General features: G+C 27.8%; 1 protein-coding gene across 1 annotated transcript; it reads right to left on the bottom strand.

The window, feature by feature from the left end:
* Positions 1–7,663: 7,663 nt before the first annotated feature.
* On the bottom strand, positions 7,664–16,219 carry LOC142322227 (von Hippel-Lindau disease tumor suppressor-like). The gene is made up of 2 exons (XM_075361058.1): positions 16,035–16,219; positions 7,664–11,650 (listed from the first exon to the last, which is right to left on the bottom strand). The coding sequence occupies exon 2, from the start codon at positions 11,619–11,621 to the stop codon at positions 11,127–11,129; it is 495 nt and encodes a 164-aa protein (XP_075217173.1). The 5' UTR covers positions 11,622–11,650; positions 16,035–16,219; the 3' UTR covers positions 7,664–11,126.
* Positions 16,220–17,263: the final 1,044 nt, after the last annotated feature.

The raw sequence follows: 17,263 nt of genomic DNA, 5'->3' as shown, positions 1-17,263 counted from the left end.
AAGCTTGTTGTCAAATCCATTCTGAGATACAGTCCAAAAATTATTTTTTACCTTTTAGTGCGTTTAATTTAAGAGTGGTGTTTTAAAAAAAATTTTATTTTCTACTTTTTAGTCTTTAAAGTTTATACTTTACAGCTTCGCTAGCGCACAGGTTTGAGCGTATTTAGCGAAAAATCGAATCTGTACGTTTTACGTCGGGTGAGTGAAATCAAAACATAGGGCTAAACGAATTAATTTCCGGATAACCAAGATCCGGTCGATCAAGAGTGTACCCGATGAGTTAAACAGTTAGCGCTCGACCTACTGATACTTGCGCCGTTTGAGTCGTAAAAATCGGAATAGCGTTGCCGAGATATTACGGTGGCACCCCCTTCGATTTCCGAACGGTGCCACGAGGGCACTTGAAAATATTATTATCTGACGAATACCACTGGGAGCGGATGGGGTTGTCGTCGAGGGCGGTCGAGAAACTTTTTCAGAGCGCTAGGACTGACGGTTTTGAGATGTTTGCGATTTTGTTCCGAAAATTCGGACCCGGTTAAAAAGTACTAAATTTTCCTAAACTTCGATATATATATATATCGATATATAGCGGTATATCGATACATAAAATAATATAACAAGTATAAACCTGACCATCACGAGACACGTATCAATAAATCTGAATTTTCTGGAAGATAAGCGGGACACACGCAGACCCGTAGCGTATGCAGGACTTAGTGCTAGTTGTATCCATAGTGATTAGTCAGATAGTCTTAGCGCAAGCCCAGGTAGAGCTCGCTGCCCTACCTTGGCGAACCATTGCTCGTTACAAGGTATTTACACTAGCAGTCGTTACCACTTCTTCATCACGTCCCTTGTAAAACAAAAACTCGATCGATTTACAAGATTCTCTCTGAGGCAGGAGCATGTCTAAATCAAACACCAAATACCAAGAAGGAACACTGCAAAAACGAACAAATCACGAACGCTCCCACCTTTTCATACAGATGCTGTTAAAGTAGTAGTCTAAGAATTCAACACCGGGGAAGGTAGCCACTTGACACAGATTTAAATAAACACCAAAGCAGACTCAAGTCACGGCAGCAACCTTTATTATACACATCAGAAGGACCAAAGTTTAGGAAAAGGACGACAACATTTTAAAGGTCATAGCAAAACAATTTTTTCACAAAAAACATTAGCTTAAGTAAACCCTTCCCACATTTCGGCTATTAAACATTTTTTACCACTAATTTCAAAATGGTCACAGTACACCTCATGTTGTAGGAACTATCGCATCAAAAATATATATTGTTTTTCGATGTTTAATGATAAAAAAGTCATTTTATTTAACGTTGCCCATTCTTTATTAACATCATTCTGATGTCTTTCATTTACAGCTAAATGTAAGATATCCAGTTTAAAAATAATTATGCTTCACTATAATTGTGAAGTAATCTATTTTCATTTCCTATTAATTTAACTGAAAATATTCCCCTAGGATTGGTTAGGTTGAAGTTATTCTAGGTTAACTTTTAGACTGTGATACGGGTATACAGCCATTTTAAGTGAAAATATGATCTACATTTAAAAATGTACTAATAAATATAAATTTTTACACTAATGTTATAATTAAGAGGAAGAATACAAAGAATGGAAGATAAAAATGATATAAGAGCAGAGAATGTAAATTATCATACTGAGGAAGATGAATAAAAATCAGTTATTACTTTTGCCAACTCTTTTTTCAGTAAATTATTTATTAGTATTTCTGAATATAAAAGTAACTATTATTTCAGTTAATTTTACTTTCTTATATTGAAATTACACTCATTTACCTTTATTAATAAGCAAATTCTGAAATTTAGCTGAATTATAAGTTTCTTTTACTTAAATTTGTTACGTAAAACCTATTATTATTACTTTATTGTTGTTATCTGTAATGTAAAACCTATGAAAAATTCACTGGTGACCAGTATAAGTAACTTTTTCATTTTGAGAAAAAATTGGTTGAGTTTTTAAGAAATTTGTTTTAAAAATACAATAAAATAATGGATATTTTTCTCAATATTATTTGTCATATTCAGGATTTCAGTGTATGTAGAAGTAGTATTACAAAAACATTCATTTAGTTCACAGCAACCATAAACCATTACAATTTCTCTATCTGCTAGGTATATTGATTATTCTACACAATTGTTAAACAATTCTATGGTGAGTTTTTAATATACATCTTGGCATGTAATAGACACAGATGATCTCTGCATCTAATAAAGTTGAGCAGTCATACTAATAAAGGAGAATATTCAAATCTTATAAAGAATGAGCCACGTTAGATTTTTGTAAGTGTTCCAGCATAATAACAGTTGCTCATTTACCTGACTGATCAATTCAATATTATTATCATATATTTATTACTTAAATATGTTAAGTTTGCTCGGGAATGCATATCTTAATAGAATGTAGGAGATATGCTTTATTTGGATGAGTACTTCAGTACCAGATTGAGCTTTTTATTTAATTAAAGTATTGTAAAACAAAGTCCCCAGAAATCTTTAATAGCCTTTCCCTCAAACCACAAATATCAAATATTTGTGGTGGAATATTTTTCCCTCACACAAATATCAAGGTCGTAATCAATCTTCTGGTTTTCACAATGAAATATCTTCAAAATGAAAGCATTCTTTTCCAAAATTATGTTTTATTACTTGTTTAATCAGACTTATCCTCCCTCAAAGTAGAGGGAGGATAAGTCTGATTAAACAACTACTCCCACCATTTTTTTCTAAGTTGCAATGCATTCTGGTAATTGTTGGATGAATAGCATGCAGAGCTCACAGCAAAATGTTCTTTAATCTCTTCTACTATCTAAAATTAATTATTTTCAGTTTGGCATTTATTTTTGGAGTTAGTTAATCCTAAATTAAATAAACCGAGGGGCTGAGGTATAACAATTACGTTGTGCATTATCACATCTTGGGAAAGAAGCAATAAATTATTCAACTATTCATGCTTCACCATAATTTTCTCATGAAAACACAACGTTGCTACCACCATGAGACACCCTTTTTCAAAAACTAATTCAGTTTGTTATTTGTATACTAATATGCATACTTACATGTAAAATTACTATTGTCTTTTTTGTGTATGTTTAAATGCACAAATTGTACAACTCTGGGCGTAGAACAAATCTTACTATACATTAATATTTCAAAAACTCTTTTTCCCAGTATTTTTACATAAAATAACATTATTAAAAACACAATAAGCAATACCCACCTCTGTTATTTATAATAGTTATGCAAAATATAATGGGATGATTAATGCAGTTGAGATTTAATAAATTTCATTAGGACATTACTTAATGTAATAATTTCATCATTATCCTTTAAATAAACTAATGTGACATTTGAACTGATTATTCCTTAGAAAGTCAAATATCATGATATTTTAGTTCATATTAAATTAATAAAAAAACATTTAAAGATATCGACTTTACCTGCTGGTGGACTGTTCTCCTAATATACATAATTGTTTTAATATTTTTTCAAGTATAATAAAACATTTAAAAAATTACCGTTCCTAACTCTTTGATTATAAATTCTTCCCTATCCTTGCAATTATGAATTTTGGATTAGCATAAAGTTTTATTTTTCACGGTTTTGTACATACTGGTAAATAAATAGTAATTGTTTTGTACAATGAATTCACTGCAATCAGCAACACATGAATGTACCCTATTCTTTTTTTCTCCATTCTCATGGAGAAAAAAATCAGATTCCACGCCATTCATACTGTTTAACCCACTTTCCTTTTGATGGATGGAGTAGAAAATTCACAAAAAGGTACACATAATTTGATTTGAAAAGACTTATTTCTCTGAAATTTGAAAATTAGTTGATTATAATTTTTAATAATTCTAGTGTTACTGTATTTTTCATGCTGCTCCATGATATGTTTTATTATTGTAAAAGATATTACATTTATGTTATACATTTCAGTATTCATAGAATGTTTCTCCTGTAATAAAAGTTAGCAAAGTGAGATGTTAATATAATGCCATATATGAGTGAAGTGCGCAGAAACGTTTTCTATAAAGCCCTAGAGGTACCATACCACATATTTCTTCTCATTGTTTGATTCAGTAAGTTATTGATACTTATCAGATTATAATGGGTTTGAAGACAATTAATGGTATATGTATGTATACATATATGATTTTTTCAATTGTAATTAATTTACACAATTCTTATTCATCATTACAAATTAGTATTAAACTACTTTGTGATAATGAACCTGCAATGAAATACAGAGTGATTCAGGAGGATAGGGCAATACTTTGACAACTCATTCTAGAGGCTAAAAATAAGAAAAACGTTCATATAAACATAGGTCTGAAAACTCTTCGTTAGCGAGTTATACAGCGTGAAAGATTTCGCCCAAGTTTAAGTTCCTCCGGGTAAATTAAGGCTTTCTGAAATTCTGGGAAGGCCAATTAACGGACAAATTCAATTGTTTCATATGGTTTTTGAGCTGGGAAATCGAAAAAAATAGGTCCCAGAACTATATCTCTCTTAGTTTCTAAAATATCCCATGTAAAACATCAAAAATAGGGTCACAAATTTTTTACGTTTGACTTACAATAACGTTGTTAAATTGGCAATAAATCATACATTTTTTAAACATAAATTGTAGAGAATTTAATTATAAGAAGAGTGATGTAAATAATGTCAACAGAAAACAAATAAAATTTTCTAAACTTCCAGTCATAAGTTAAGTGAATATATTAAAAGAAGGACCATTTGGTACCACAACATTTTTTTAGATAGTAGTAGTGTATGTGTTTTTATAAATGTTGCTACATTTTAACTGTATCTACCAATTGATTAGAGAATCATTATTCTTCTCAAATGGAGCACTATCAGGATGGAACATTTTTTTTACCTCTTTTTAATCACAGGGGTAAAAGATACTACTCTAAAAAAGCCGACAACAAAGTTTTAATACTTTCCTGCCATTGGTTATTTATTTTTATATATTGGAAAGATGATTATACTTGGAAAAGTTACCAAGATTTTTTTTCTTTTGGGGAGAATTTATGAAGTTTTATTGTAAAATTACTTATCACTATGTTTAAATAAACCAAAAAAAGTTTTAAAAATTCAAAAATCTGTATTTTTTAATTTTTTCTGCTCCCATCTCCAAAATCACTTTCCGAGAAATTATTTTAATGTTTGCTACGTTAAAGAGAGAAACTAAAAATAAACCCACTAAAAAATGTGCACACAATAAAAGGTTACTTAAGATCTATTTTTGGGGGGTAGGGGTGAATTACGATGAAATTTTATTGCAATATTATTACTAAAAGTTTATTTTATTAATTTATAAAACAAAAACAAAAAAATTGAAAAAAATCAATACTTTTAAACTTTGATTGGCTTCTCTACGTCCAATATTGCCCCCAAAGTATTTCTTCTTTTTTTTGGGGTCGTTTGCACTACTACAATACCTAGGAAGACATAAAAAAAAATATTTTATAAATAAAAAGAAAACTTTTTTCGATTAGGAAAGGAGGGAATTTTGGGTCAAAATTTAAAAGAAAATGGTAACCATGCATGCATGTACTGAGTTTAATATAAAGTGGAGTTATGCTTGGAAAATTTTGAGAAAATTGAACCCCAGACCTGTCCCACTGTCTGGAGATATTAACCACAAACTTTTATCAACAAATTGCCCCATATACAAGTCTCTGTAAAGAATTTCATTAAAATTGGTTTATCCAGTCAAAAATTAACCTTCAAATTTGCCAACATATGTACATATGAACATTACTTTTTTGTTTTTTGGGTCTCTAGGTGATGAAATTTGAAGAAATGGAAAAAATCCTTATCCCATTTTTTTATGGACTACCATATTCCTTCTTGCAGCCTAGCTCTAGAGCTATGATACCAGGAAAGTAAAAATGGGAGTTACTATTTTTCTGATTTTGTGAATTAATTTAGAATTATTTTTACTTAAATAAGAAATAAATAAGGTTGTAAGATAAACATCTGAGTTTATCGGAGAGAAGGGTCTTATTCAACTGTCTCAGTTAACAGGATAGTACAAAACAGAATTACTTTACTAAACTTTTAGAATACTTATTTAAAAAGTAAGAAAATACATTTATTATGGTTTGCAGTATTAATTTTTATTTCACTATTATGAAAGTTCAGGAAATTTGTTGCTAGGTTTTTATGAATAACTGATATTCCTTTGTCGTTATTTTATAACAACTTTGTTGGGTTAATAAAAAAATTCATTTTTCTAATTATTATAAAGTTCTTTATTTATTCAACATTAGCATAAAATTAATAAAAAAATTACTCATTATTAGTGGAAATTGAGAGTATAATACCCAGAGAAAGTTTTTTATTAATTTACACTATCTATCAATCCTTTGTATGGATATGACATATAAAGCTCTCAGGTAAAATGGCTTATCAGAGTTGCTTTCTTTAAACGTAATGGTGTTAATTATACTGCATCACAGTAATCCTTGTGATGAACAGAGAGGTGTCACTCATAGGGTTGAATATCATCTGCACTTCAGAAGGGATAGCATGTTGATATATGGCAGAATATTCAACTCATAAGGTAGTGGGAAATCACTTAAATCTTATTAATAAGCCTAGTATGTTGTGTTTTATTATTTTTGTAAATGGCTATGCATTTTTGGGAGTGATTTAATCTCATGTCTGAAATCACCTATAACCGCCACGGTTAAGGTTTTATGTTAACTAACATAAAATATAAAATGATAATCGCATTATTTCTTTCACTTATAGAAAATTATGATTACCTAGAATAGAAAATGTAATTACACATTAATTGTACGTTTTTGTTTGTTCTCACTATTTTTTATCATAATTTTTTGTTAGCGACTAAACTTTTAATGGTTTTTATTACATTTTTGAGTTAAAGAAATAATGTTTAAGAGTAGGTAACTTCACCTGTCGCTTCCCTTTGAGGGGTTTTAACTAATGTGAAAGCGTACTTCTTTTCTGTCACTTGTTAGTTACTGCTGTACGTGTTTAAAATTATAATGACTATTAGAGCCATCTAGCGCCTACATCTAAGAAACTAGTTTGTAATACAAAACGCGTACTTAACTAACTCACAAATATGTGTGAGAGCTGTTGCGCGCACGCACATGAACTAGCCGATAACAAACAACGCGGTCTTCAACAACCTTATTATACGTGCAAATTATTCCATGTAGGAAAGGAATGTTTATACTCCGATTCATAAATATTTCAGCAGTAATAAAAGAGAACGTTGTTTAAACAGCCCCATCAAGTAAGTATAGAATTTAGTACAGTTTGATGTACAATAGGATAGATTTTTGTACTTATGTAGTTTTTGTTACACACCTATGTTTTCAACTGTAACTAAACATGATGTAGTAATCTGGGTTAAAAATTTAAAAAAAAATCAATAAAATGGATAACAAATATATAATTTGTTACCACTTACAATTATTACCTTATATAATAATTGTTAATACCTATTATATATATATATATATATATAAAAAAAAATACCTTTTGTAAAAAATGGATACTGTAATACCTTTTGGAATCAAGTTTTCACATGCATGCACATAGAACATTAAATATTATGCAACAAAAAATTAAATAAATTATAAACATAATTAAAAAAATATATTTTATCTAATTATTTCACAGACCAATTCTTTAATGCAATACATATAAAACTATATACACTATACAAATACACTATCATTTTTATAATTAATAGCTAAATAATTAATTCTAATTGTATACCTTTTAATTATACAAAATTAAAAATGACACACAACAGTTACATTAATGATGAATTAAAATAACAGTAGTCTCTGAACAAGCATACCCTGAATATGTAAAATAAACAGATGTGAAGGGCAACAACAATTTTAAGAGTTAAGTCTAATTAAACTTCAACTCTTATTGAGTTTACTTCAAGGTTGACAGAACAGTAATAACAATAAATGCTTAGTCAAACATATCATTTCAGTGCCGATTAAGTCCATCATTATACTTGCCTACTGGATAGCTGTAAATGTTTCAAAATGTATCACTGTTTTTAAACAACTACAAGTAAATGAACATCATATTATATCATTTACAAATCATCTTAGATTTTTTCTCCAGTTTTTTTTTTTTTTTTAGCATTGATAGAGAAATTTCTTATTTCAGAGATAATAAAAAAGAAAATTAATTTCCCTGCTGTAATTTATGGAAGTTTGTGATAAAGTTTTGTAAATGATAAATTTTTATAATCTGCAACTCCATTTGTAAAACAGTGAATATAGGCATCTTGTATTATGATGGTTTTAGTGTTTTGGGTAATCAAATTATATAATACAGCTCATAAAAAAAAAAAAATAGACCTAGCAACTAAATGTCCCAAAAAATCTTTTCAATACTTACACAATCTGAAATCTGTTGAGTAAATTGCACATAACCAAAATGGAATCCCATGAATGGGTAAATAAAATAACTTTTTCTCCATCTTCGATTAAAATGTCTAGGGAATTGTAAGATGCTTGTAATTTTGCATACACTGAAATTTCATTTATGATTACATTTTTTATTATATATTATATCAATTACCAAGCTTTAGATCTTTCTATAATTAATTAAAAGAAACAAGGACGACAACTAGGTAGTTGGGCTGCATTAAATTATTACGCTGTTTAACATAAACTGGTAACTACAAATTAAATAATGCAATGCAATATACACACAAGAAGTCAATCTGAATTTATGAATCAGTATTTTTACATTAACTGAATTTATGAAGGCACTTTAAAAGACCAGTTTAAATGGCTAAGTTTTGAATGCTACATTGAAGGTGCTATATTGGAAATTGTTGTGGATGACAGTGATAAGTCAACACCTGACTTTTGAAATAAAATGACAATCTCATTCCAGCCTTACCAAATAAATTAAAAAGTGAAGTGGCTTCATGTTACCTTCTTCATCAAAATAAATATAGCACTGTTACATAATAGGATGTCAAAGCTTGTTGAAATGCTTTGTTTTATTCTATTTTATAAATTAATTATTTTATAAATCTGTTACAGGAACTAACTGCATTATGAATTTTAGACAAACAAAATTCAAAAAATAGTAAGTCTAAATATCTTTATTAACAGGTGATTAAAATAATTAAAAATCAAGAGGTAGATAGTAATTTTTCTGAAGATCTAAATAACCGTTTCATGATCTGACTGACAGAATTTTTATAATTTTCATCTGCAGAACAAATCTAATGATTAAATTTTTTTCTATGCATTTACTTAACCAAAATATTTAAGGAAAAACACAGACCATCTACTTAAAATATAACAATAAATTATGATTTCAGTGAAAATTTAAAGGAAGGGAATCTAGGTAAACTGCTTACTGCACAAAGATTGGATTCCAATACATAAAACATGATATGATATTCCTTACAAACCCTCAAAGTAATGGATAAATGTTAGCTATATTATCTTACAAGTTGGTGGATCTGTGACACTCACCTCTGTGAAAGTATGGGTAGAATGCCCATAGCTGATAATATATATTTTGTAGATTAAAATTACAATCTGTTGGCCTTTGTTAGTGGCTAATGACCATAGTAGCTTATATCAGTTAAAAAATATGGTTTTTTAACTGCAAATGGTTTACTGCAGTCCAACATAATACAAGATAGCAGATCAACTTTAAGCTTATGACAGCCAGGTATGAGACATAATTTAAAATGTTTAGTAAGAAAAGAAGACATTTATTTTCAACTATTCTTAATAATGAAACTTAACTTTATAACATCTAACTAACTATATTCAATGTGGTAACAATTCTTTGCATCAAAACCTAAATTCAATTTAGCTAATCAATATAAACTCAAAAATGGCTTTCATGGAATTACAAGTATTTTTTTCATACTTTATATATCATATTTCCACTTGCAAATATTAAACAAGATTACGTAGAGAAATTAATTAAAAAAAGAAATAATAAAAATTATAATTCATATAAATAAAATATAATCAAGTCTAAATTATATCAATAATATTCAGTTTTACATAACACTTTTTGACTGCATTTAAGACAAAGTTTTTTAGACGAGACATTCTTTACTTAATTATAATGTGTAGTCCTGTAAGGCTCTTTCTAATGGGATTTTTTTTTTGTAACATATTGATTCATTCACAATACTTATAATTAGCTAAGGTAATGTTTCTTTCTACTTTCATCACCCATAGTAAAACAATATTACTCAACTAGTTTTCCTTTACTTACAATATATTTTGTTATAAATACTGATTTTAGAACTATTTAATTGTTTGTTTATTCCAAAAGATTAATAATATTTACATATTCTTAAAAAATTATTTTTAAAACTTTAAAAAAATAATATTTAATCCTTAGTTATAGTTACAATTTAATGTTGAGCCGCTTTAAACTATCTTATAAAAAGATTAAATTACAAGAAGTCATTTTCTATTCCTTTAGAAAATAAGAGCTTAACACATTTATGATTTTCTCTGAATGAAAGAATAGAAATATGTAAATTATTACTTCTCAGAAATAAAGAGCTTATTTCTATTCTTTCATTCAGAGAAAATCATAAATGTGTTAAGCTCTTATTTACTATAAGCATTCTAGTAAGTTACTTTATCCTTTCGGCAAATAATGTTATTTTTCAATACCATAAAAATAAACCATGATCAATAAAATAGACCATGTCAATAAATAAAAAGAACTGAAAGACAATTTACTGTCACTGATAAATGTGAATTAGCATAGGGAAAAATTTATAATTTATGAAGCTAAATTATTTTTACAAATACAGTAGTATAAACTTTACAAGTAAAGTATTTGTAAAGTATCCACACTTTACAAGTAATAAAAAAACAGTTACAGTAAATGATAATTTTTTTCAAGAAACTATTAAATTTGATGAACTCAAAGATATTTCAACGAATTAAATATTATGATGAAATAACAATAATACTGTTTGCACATACAGAAGCTTTGCTAAATAACTCCTCAATGCATTCATTAATTTTTCAACAAAGAATGCTTATAACATTTAAGTAACTATTGTAATAATCAATTATTAGCAACCTTTTGACAATTTTTGTAACTTTCAAGTGCTGTTTCTTTTAATGCTAACACTTCAACAATATCATTTAATAATGTGAATGGTGTCTGGGATACTTCTAGACCTTCAATTTCTTCAATTGAGTCTCTAATTACTTGAAGAGCACGCTGGCGTAAACTGATTAATGGGTATGTTAGTAAAATAACAATCGGTTGATCAGGTTTTTTTTTATCTTGTTTAGGATAAAACAATTCTTGCCCATTTCCTAACATCCTATCTCCAGTTTGGCTATCTTCAAATACCCAAGGATGTTGTTCATAAGTAATAATAGGCAGAGCATTATTTGGTCCCAAAGTCTTGTATATTACTGGGTCTCCAATAAAATTTAACCATATTATATGTAGATGACGTTCAGTTTTATTTACAAAAAAAAGGAAAACTTTATTACGATTTTGAAATGAACGTGGTTTATTCTTGTCAGATTCTGCTAAATGGTTAACCATTTTCCCCAAGAAGTAAATTACAGAATCACCTGAAACAAGCATAGAAAATGTTTAAGTACCTATACATTATAAATATTTAAGATAGCCATGTTGCACTAGCATAATCAATAATAAAAATACATCAATAATGAATATTATACAAAAGTTACACTTCCCAACCAGCAGGGAAAACAGCTTAGGTATAGTTAGTTACAGTGATATATCATATACAAACACAAAAACAATGAATGGATTGAAATTTTCACAAAGAAAATAATAATTGATATTTTCATAATAAATAGCAACAAAAGCAAGAGTTGGAGGACACTTCTCTAAAGGACTTTTGACTTCTACATTTTGAAGTAAGAACCTATATTTTAAATGGATGTTACTGAAAAATTAAATTTAAACTGTCTGTTTACAATTAAGACTAACCAGCTGCAAGTAGCTCCTTATGACATCGCAATAACTCAGTTTTGCCAACTGCAAAATTATTTGATTGCTTTATTGAGATTTAAAAAATTGAAAAGTGAATTTGTTAATTATTTCTGCTAAAAAATGGGAATTGTATGTATCAGTAGTAAAATATTTTCATAAAATCCTAAAGGTTCATAAATATATTATGTTTCAAGAAATTTATTTTGTATTTACAGAATTTTAGATGATTTGGCAATACTTAAGAAATATGGAAAATATTGAAATTGGCTAATAATTTAGAAAAATAAAGAGTAGAAGGTTTCTTATGGAGAAGAATTACAACAATGTTCTTAAGGCAACTAAAAAATACTCCATTGGTGAAGATTTCATTTATTACATTTATTGTAAGAAAGGCAATAATAGAATCTATAAATATTTTTAAAAAAATACTGGCAGGTATTTCATTAATGTTAACTCTTTACATTCAACATCCAAGTTTAATTTCCTAGGTGTCAATCAGAAATAAAAATTCAGATTAGTTGAAAAACTATTCAAGTGAATGTTGTTTGAAAGTGATTAAAAATATCAACATTTGAAATAAATTGCAATTTATTAAATTTATCTGCAATAAAAAAAAGTATGATAATGAAAGTAAACATTTGTTTTTACTCTTACCAATTTTACTTACAATTCTACTTTCACTTTAAACAGTATACCATACAATTCTGCCTTTATTATTTGAATGAAATTGCATTATGCAAATTGTTGGCGACGTGAATAACTTTATGGATGGATCCATATTCAAAAGAAATTATTATTTTTATTATATTTAAACCATAAAATTATGTTTTGATTATTTTTATGTTTGTATAAATGATTTTGAAATTTGAAAGTTAACAGATGTTTGGACATTTCATGATTGCTAAGCACAGCATTAGACAGCCAAAATATTCAAACAAAACAATCCATGCCTTTTTAATTTTGAAACTTAAAGTTATTTTTTTTTTTTATTAAAGGGTAAGTTAAGAAGAAGACTTCCAGAAAAGTATATTAAGAAAACTGAATCATTAGTCACTATTAAATGTAATTAGTTCTCCAATCATTTCTGAGAATAAGGTTCTTAACTTTTTAATTGAATTTTCATTGATTGCTCTTTTAAAGGAATAAAATAAAACTTGTGTCTTGTGAAAACTGCAATTTTTTTTTGTTTTTTCCTAGATTTAAGTACAAAAGAAAATATTTCTAAATGTAATATGACTTCTGTCATATTACATATATATTGGTCAGCCAATGTTCTGAAAATAAAAACATGCAAAATCCAGTGACTCAAGGCAAAGAAATAATTCAACCTAACTTATTATTAGTTAATTTTATTTTGCAATATGATTAATTCACCAGGTAAGCTCAAAACGTGTGTGTAAGAATTTATTAAACATTTGTAGTAAGTGAAAAATGCAAAGTCTGATTGGTATTTGAACCCAGAACTTTCTAGATAAAGACAATTATTTTACTGCTCAGTCACACAGGTCAGGAGAGCGGCAGATACTGAATATTTATGTTTCTCAGCCATTGAATATTTGTACAGGAAATCTTGATATTAGTTTAATTATTTTTTTTGGGGTAGCAAAAATTTACGTATTACTATTAAAAATTTTATATATATAATATTAAAATTTTCTTCACAAATGGGGATGGGATTATTGAAATGATTATTCATTAAGAGTAATTGGAATATTGTACAGGATGTATATGAACAGCTTAAGAGGGCATTAGTTGTAAAAACAGACACTAGGAATCCGTTATTTATAAAAAAAACTTTCTTCAGAACTTCCAGTGACAAGACTTAAAACTGCTCCTTTATGAGCTGAATTTAAATAAATTTAACGATGAATTTAAATTTTCTGTTCCACAAAAGAGTGAGTGGTCATTACATCAATGTGACAAGTTTTGCAAACATTCATTCTCCCACATGTTATGTCTAAGATCAATATTAAACCTGCAAAATGCTATTGTTGCTAATAAATAAAAAAATTACACGGTAAACATGTTCACAAATTTCAAAATGGTGACTATGTCAATTTTTCAATCCTTTATATCTCGGTAATCCTCAGTTTTATCATATTATTTTATTGGAAAAATGTTATGTATTTTATTGTAAACGAAATGACACCTTAGTTTTGGGAACTGGTTGACAAATAACTCATTAATGACGGAAAATGTACGACAATTCTCTGCTAGATTTTATCTCCTTTCTAAGGAAAGGAAGATACTAATTAAATCAGATACTGGATTTATTATGCTATTAATTGATTTATAATCAATTACTTTTATTATTAATATTGCTGATTTTCATGGGGGAGTGGTTTTGTCTCGGCCTTTCATCCAGAGGTCCCGGGTTCAAATCCCGTCAAGCATGGCATTTTTCATATGCTACAAAATTCCATTGGACTAAATGACTAAAGAAGTCAATGCCTGTAATCTCTTAAAAAAAATTTAATACTATTTCTTTTATTAATTTCAAAGTATGTAATAATTTTTTTAAGGATAAAAGTAATAAAAGATTACCTGAGATTAACCAACACTTTATTATGAAAACAACATTAATTATGATCATTTTAATTTACTAAGTCATAGTAATTTAAATAACTTTTATTTTTAAAATAGCAGTAATTATGATTATTTTAAAAGACAACCAAAGGAAATGCTTGATGTAACAACCACTAGAATTATAGAAGTCCCTATTCTTCTTCTGAGAGACAGTCTTCCCTGCTCAAAAATCCCTTTAGTATTCCTTATCATTAAATCCAATCTGGATTTTCAGATTTAGGTCTTCAATGTTGGGGACTAAAGTAGAATAAACAATATTTTTTTTTTAAATAACTTCAAAAGTAGAAGTTAACTTGGGTGATCAGTTTTTATAAGTGAAAATAAACATACTGAAGAAATACAATTACTCAAGCAATAAAACGGAAACATTAAAATAATGAAACAATACTAATATTTAAAAAAACTATAAAATCAAGTAGTAAGTGAAACAAAAAATAATAAAATACAGAAAAATAATTAGATGAATATTAAAACTTTCAACTATGTCAAACCTGATTATATCATTAGTTTATACAAACACCATTAAATAAATGTGTAGGCTCAGAATATTGTTTCTCACAAATGCATCTGTTTGGAGTACTGAACTCACTGTATGGAGTCAAAATCTTATCATAACACCAATCACTTAAAAGAAGTAAAAGAAAGAGCTACGGTAAGTTTTAATTTAAACTAAATAATCATATTCTGCTACAAGAATGTTCCTCAAAATATTACTTCTAATAAATGTTTAATTATCTACTGTAATTGAACTTCAAGGTGTATTACCGTGATGAAGGTAGCATGTTTGTTGTAAGTAAACTTTAGATAGAAGTACTGAATAATGTAACACCTAGGTTCCTGTATACTTTAGTTTGTTTTTTATTATTATTGTTATGGTTGGTGGGAGTGTATTTAAATTTAAATTGTATCCTAAATCAGTCATATCATTAGCATTATAAATTATATTTGTCATATCATTAACATTTGTATAAATTATTGAACAGAAATTTACAATAAATTAATAAACAATCAGAAATAGCTGAATCACATATGATTACAATAAATGCGATGTATTTAAAAAGTTATAACAGAATCGTAATTAAAATAATTATCAACAGCACAGTTGTTACATAATGGTAAAAACTTAACAATTATAATTGTAATTCCAAAAAAAAGTGTATGTAATTTAAAAGAAATGCAATAAACTTTAGCAATTATCTGAACAATATAACCTCAAATTTGTACGTGGATGCATTAAACAGAATAATTTTGGATCAGAATATTAAACAGAATGATTTCTCTAAATAATAATATACACGTTATATTATAATACTCATAACAAATGTATATAATAAAAACTGAACTAATGTAAAAGATTTCATAAATTACTTATGTAAAAAGATTTAACTAAACAAAATCTAATAAACTTACGCTAAACTAAAAATGTACATTCCGCTTTTAAAAAATGCAAAATATAACAGATGTTAATTTAATAAATACAAACAAACATATCACATCACTCATCGAAGACATAAGTCAGTACATCATCAAAATCAAGTACGCTGAGATAAGCACGAATGTATTTGCATAACTCCACCCGATCATTAGCACCACCTAGTGTTTATTCCAGTAATTTTTACTTTCTGTGTCGTCGTGAAAATTCGGTTTTCAGATTTCAACGGAAATATCCATTTTGACTAGTTTCGGCGTGACGTCTGTACATACGTATTATGTATCTCGCATCAAAAACGATTAAAATCCAAAAAATTTGGATTTTGAATTTTTTCTTAACTGCAGTAAGCCCTCATTGAGAGCTTATCAACGATATATCGTGGTACTTATTTTCATTGGTTCCAGAGTTATAGCCAAATAACATTTTTATTAATGAAATATTTGAATCTTACAAGGGGAAGGCAAATCGGTTCGAATCCGACTTCATTTACTTTTTTTTATTAATTGAAATATATTGCTTTATTAATAATTATTAACCCTTAATTATAAAAAAAATCTGCAATAAATAATAATTCAATAACAATAAAAAAAAGAAAAAAATCAGTCGCGAAATAAAATTTTATGTACTTTTAAAAATGTATATATGTTATTTAATATGTGTACAAGAAAGTCATGTGGTAGATTTTTATAGCCTCCGGGACCAAAGTTAGGTATTGCTTCAAAGGATAAAATGAAAAAGCAATTTTCTAGCTCGTGAAAATGCTATACCTGACCGAGATTCAAACGCGGGATCTCCGGGTGAAAGGCCGAGACGCTACCATTCGCATCAGGGAAGCAGGCATTTATTGGTAATTACTCGATAATCGAACATAATATAAATTATAAAAATAAAACCTACCTTTAAAAAAAATCGCATTAAAATTTACATTAAATCGAATCTGTAAATGTCATTTAAAGATCTTTGTAAATGTTTTTACATACTCAAATGACATATTTGTGTTTGTACTATTTAAATCTATCTTTTAAGATTTTAATGGCATCCCTTCTGTCTGTGATTTTTCTGAAATATATTAGTCTTCATTTAATACATTAAAAACACTATATCAGGATTTAAATTACTCTATTCATTAATTTCAATGTAAAACACATTAGGCTGATACTGCAGTATCTCTCACATACCTAACTCAACTTTCTGTTTATTATAAAGT

This window comes from Lycorma delicatula, chromosome 3 (genome assembly GCF_047948215.1).
Source record: "Lycorma delicatula isolate Av1 chromosome 3, ASM4794821v1, whole genome shotgun sequence".
Classification (NCBI taxonomy): Eukaryota; Metazoa; Arthropoda; class Insecta; order Hemiptera; family Fulgoridae; genus Lycorma; species Lycorma delicatula.
This window is presented reverse-complemented; position numbering and strand designations above follow the sequence as displayed.

Bases quoted from the DNA above. Each gene is read 5' to 3' on its own strand.
- LOC142322227 (XM_075361058.1), bottom strand. From the start codon at position 11,621: ATGGTTAACCATTTAGCAGAATCTGACAAGAATAAACCACGTTCATTT.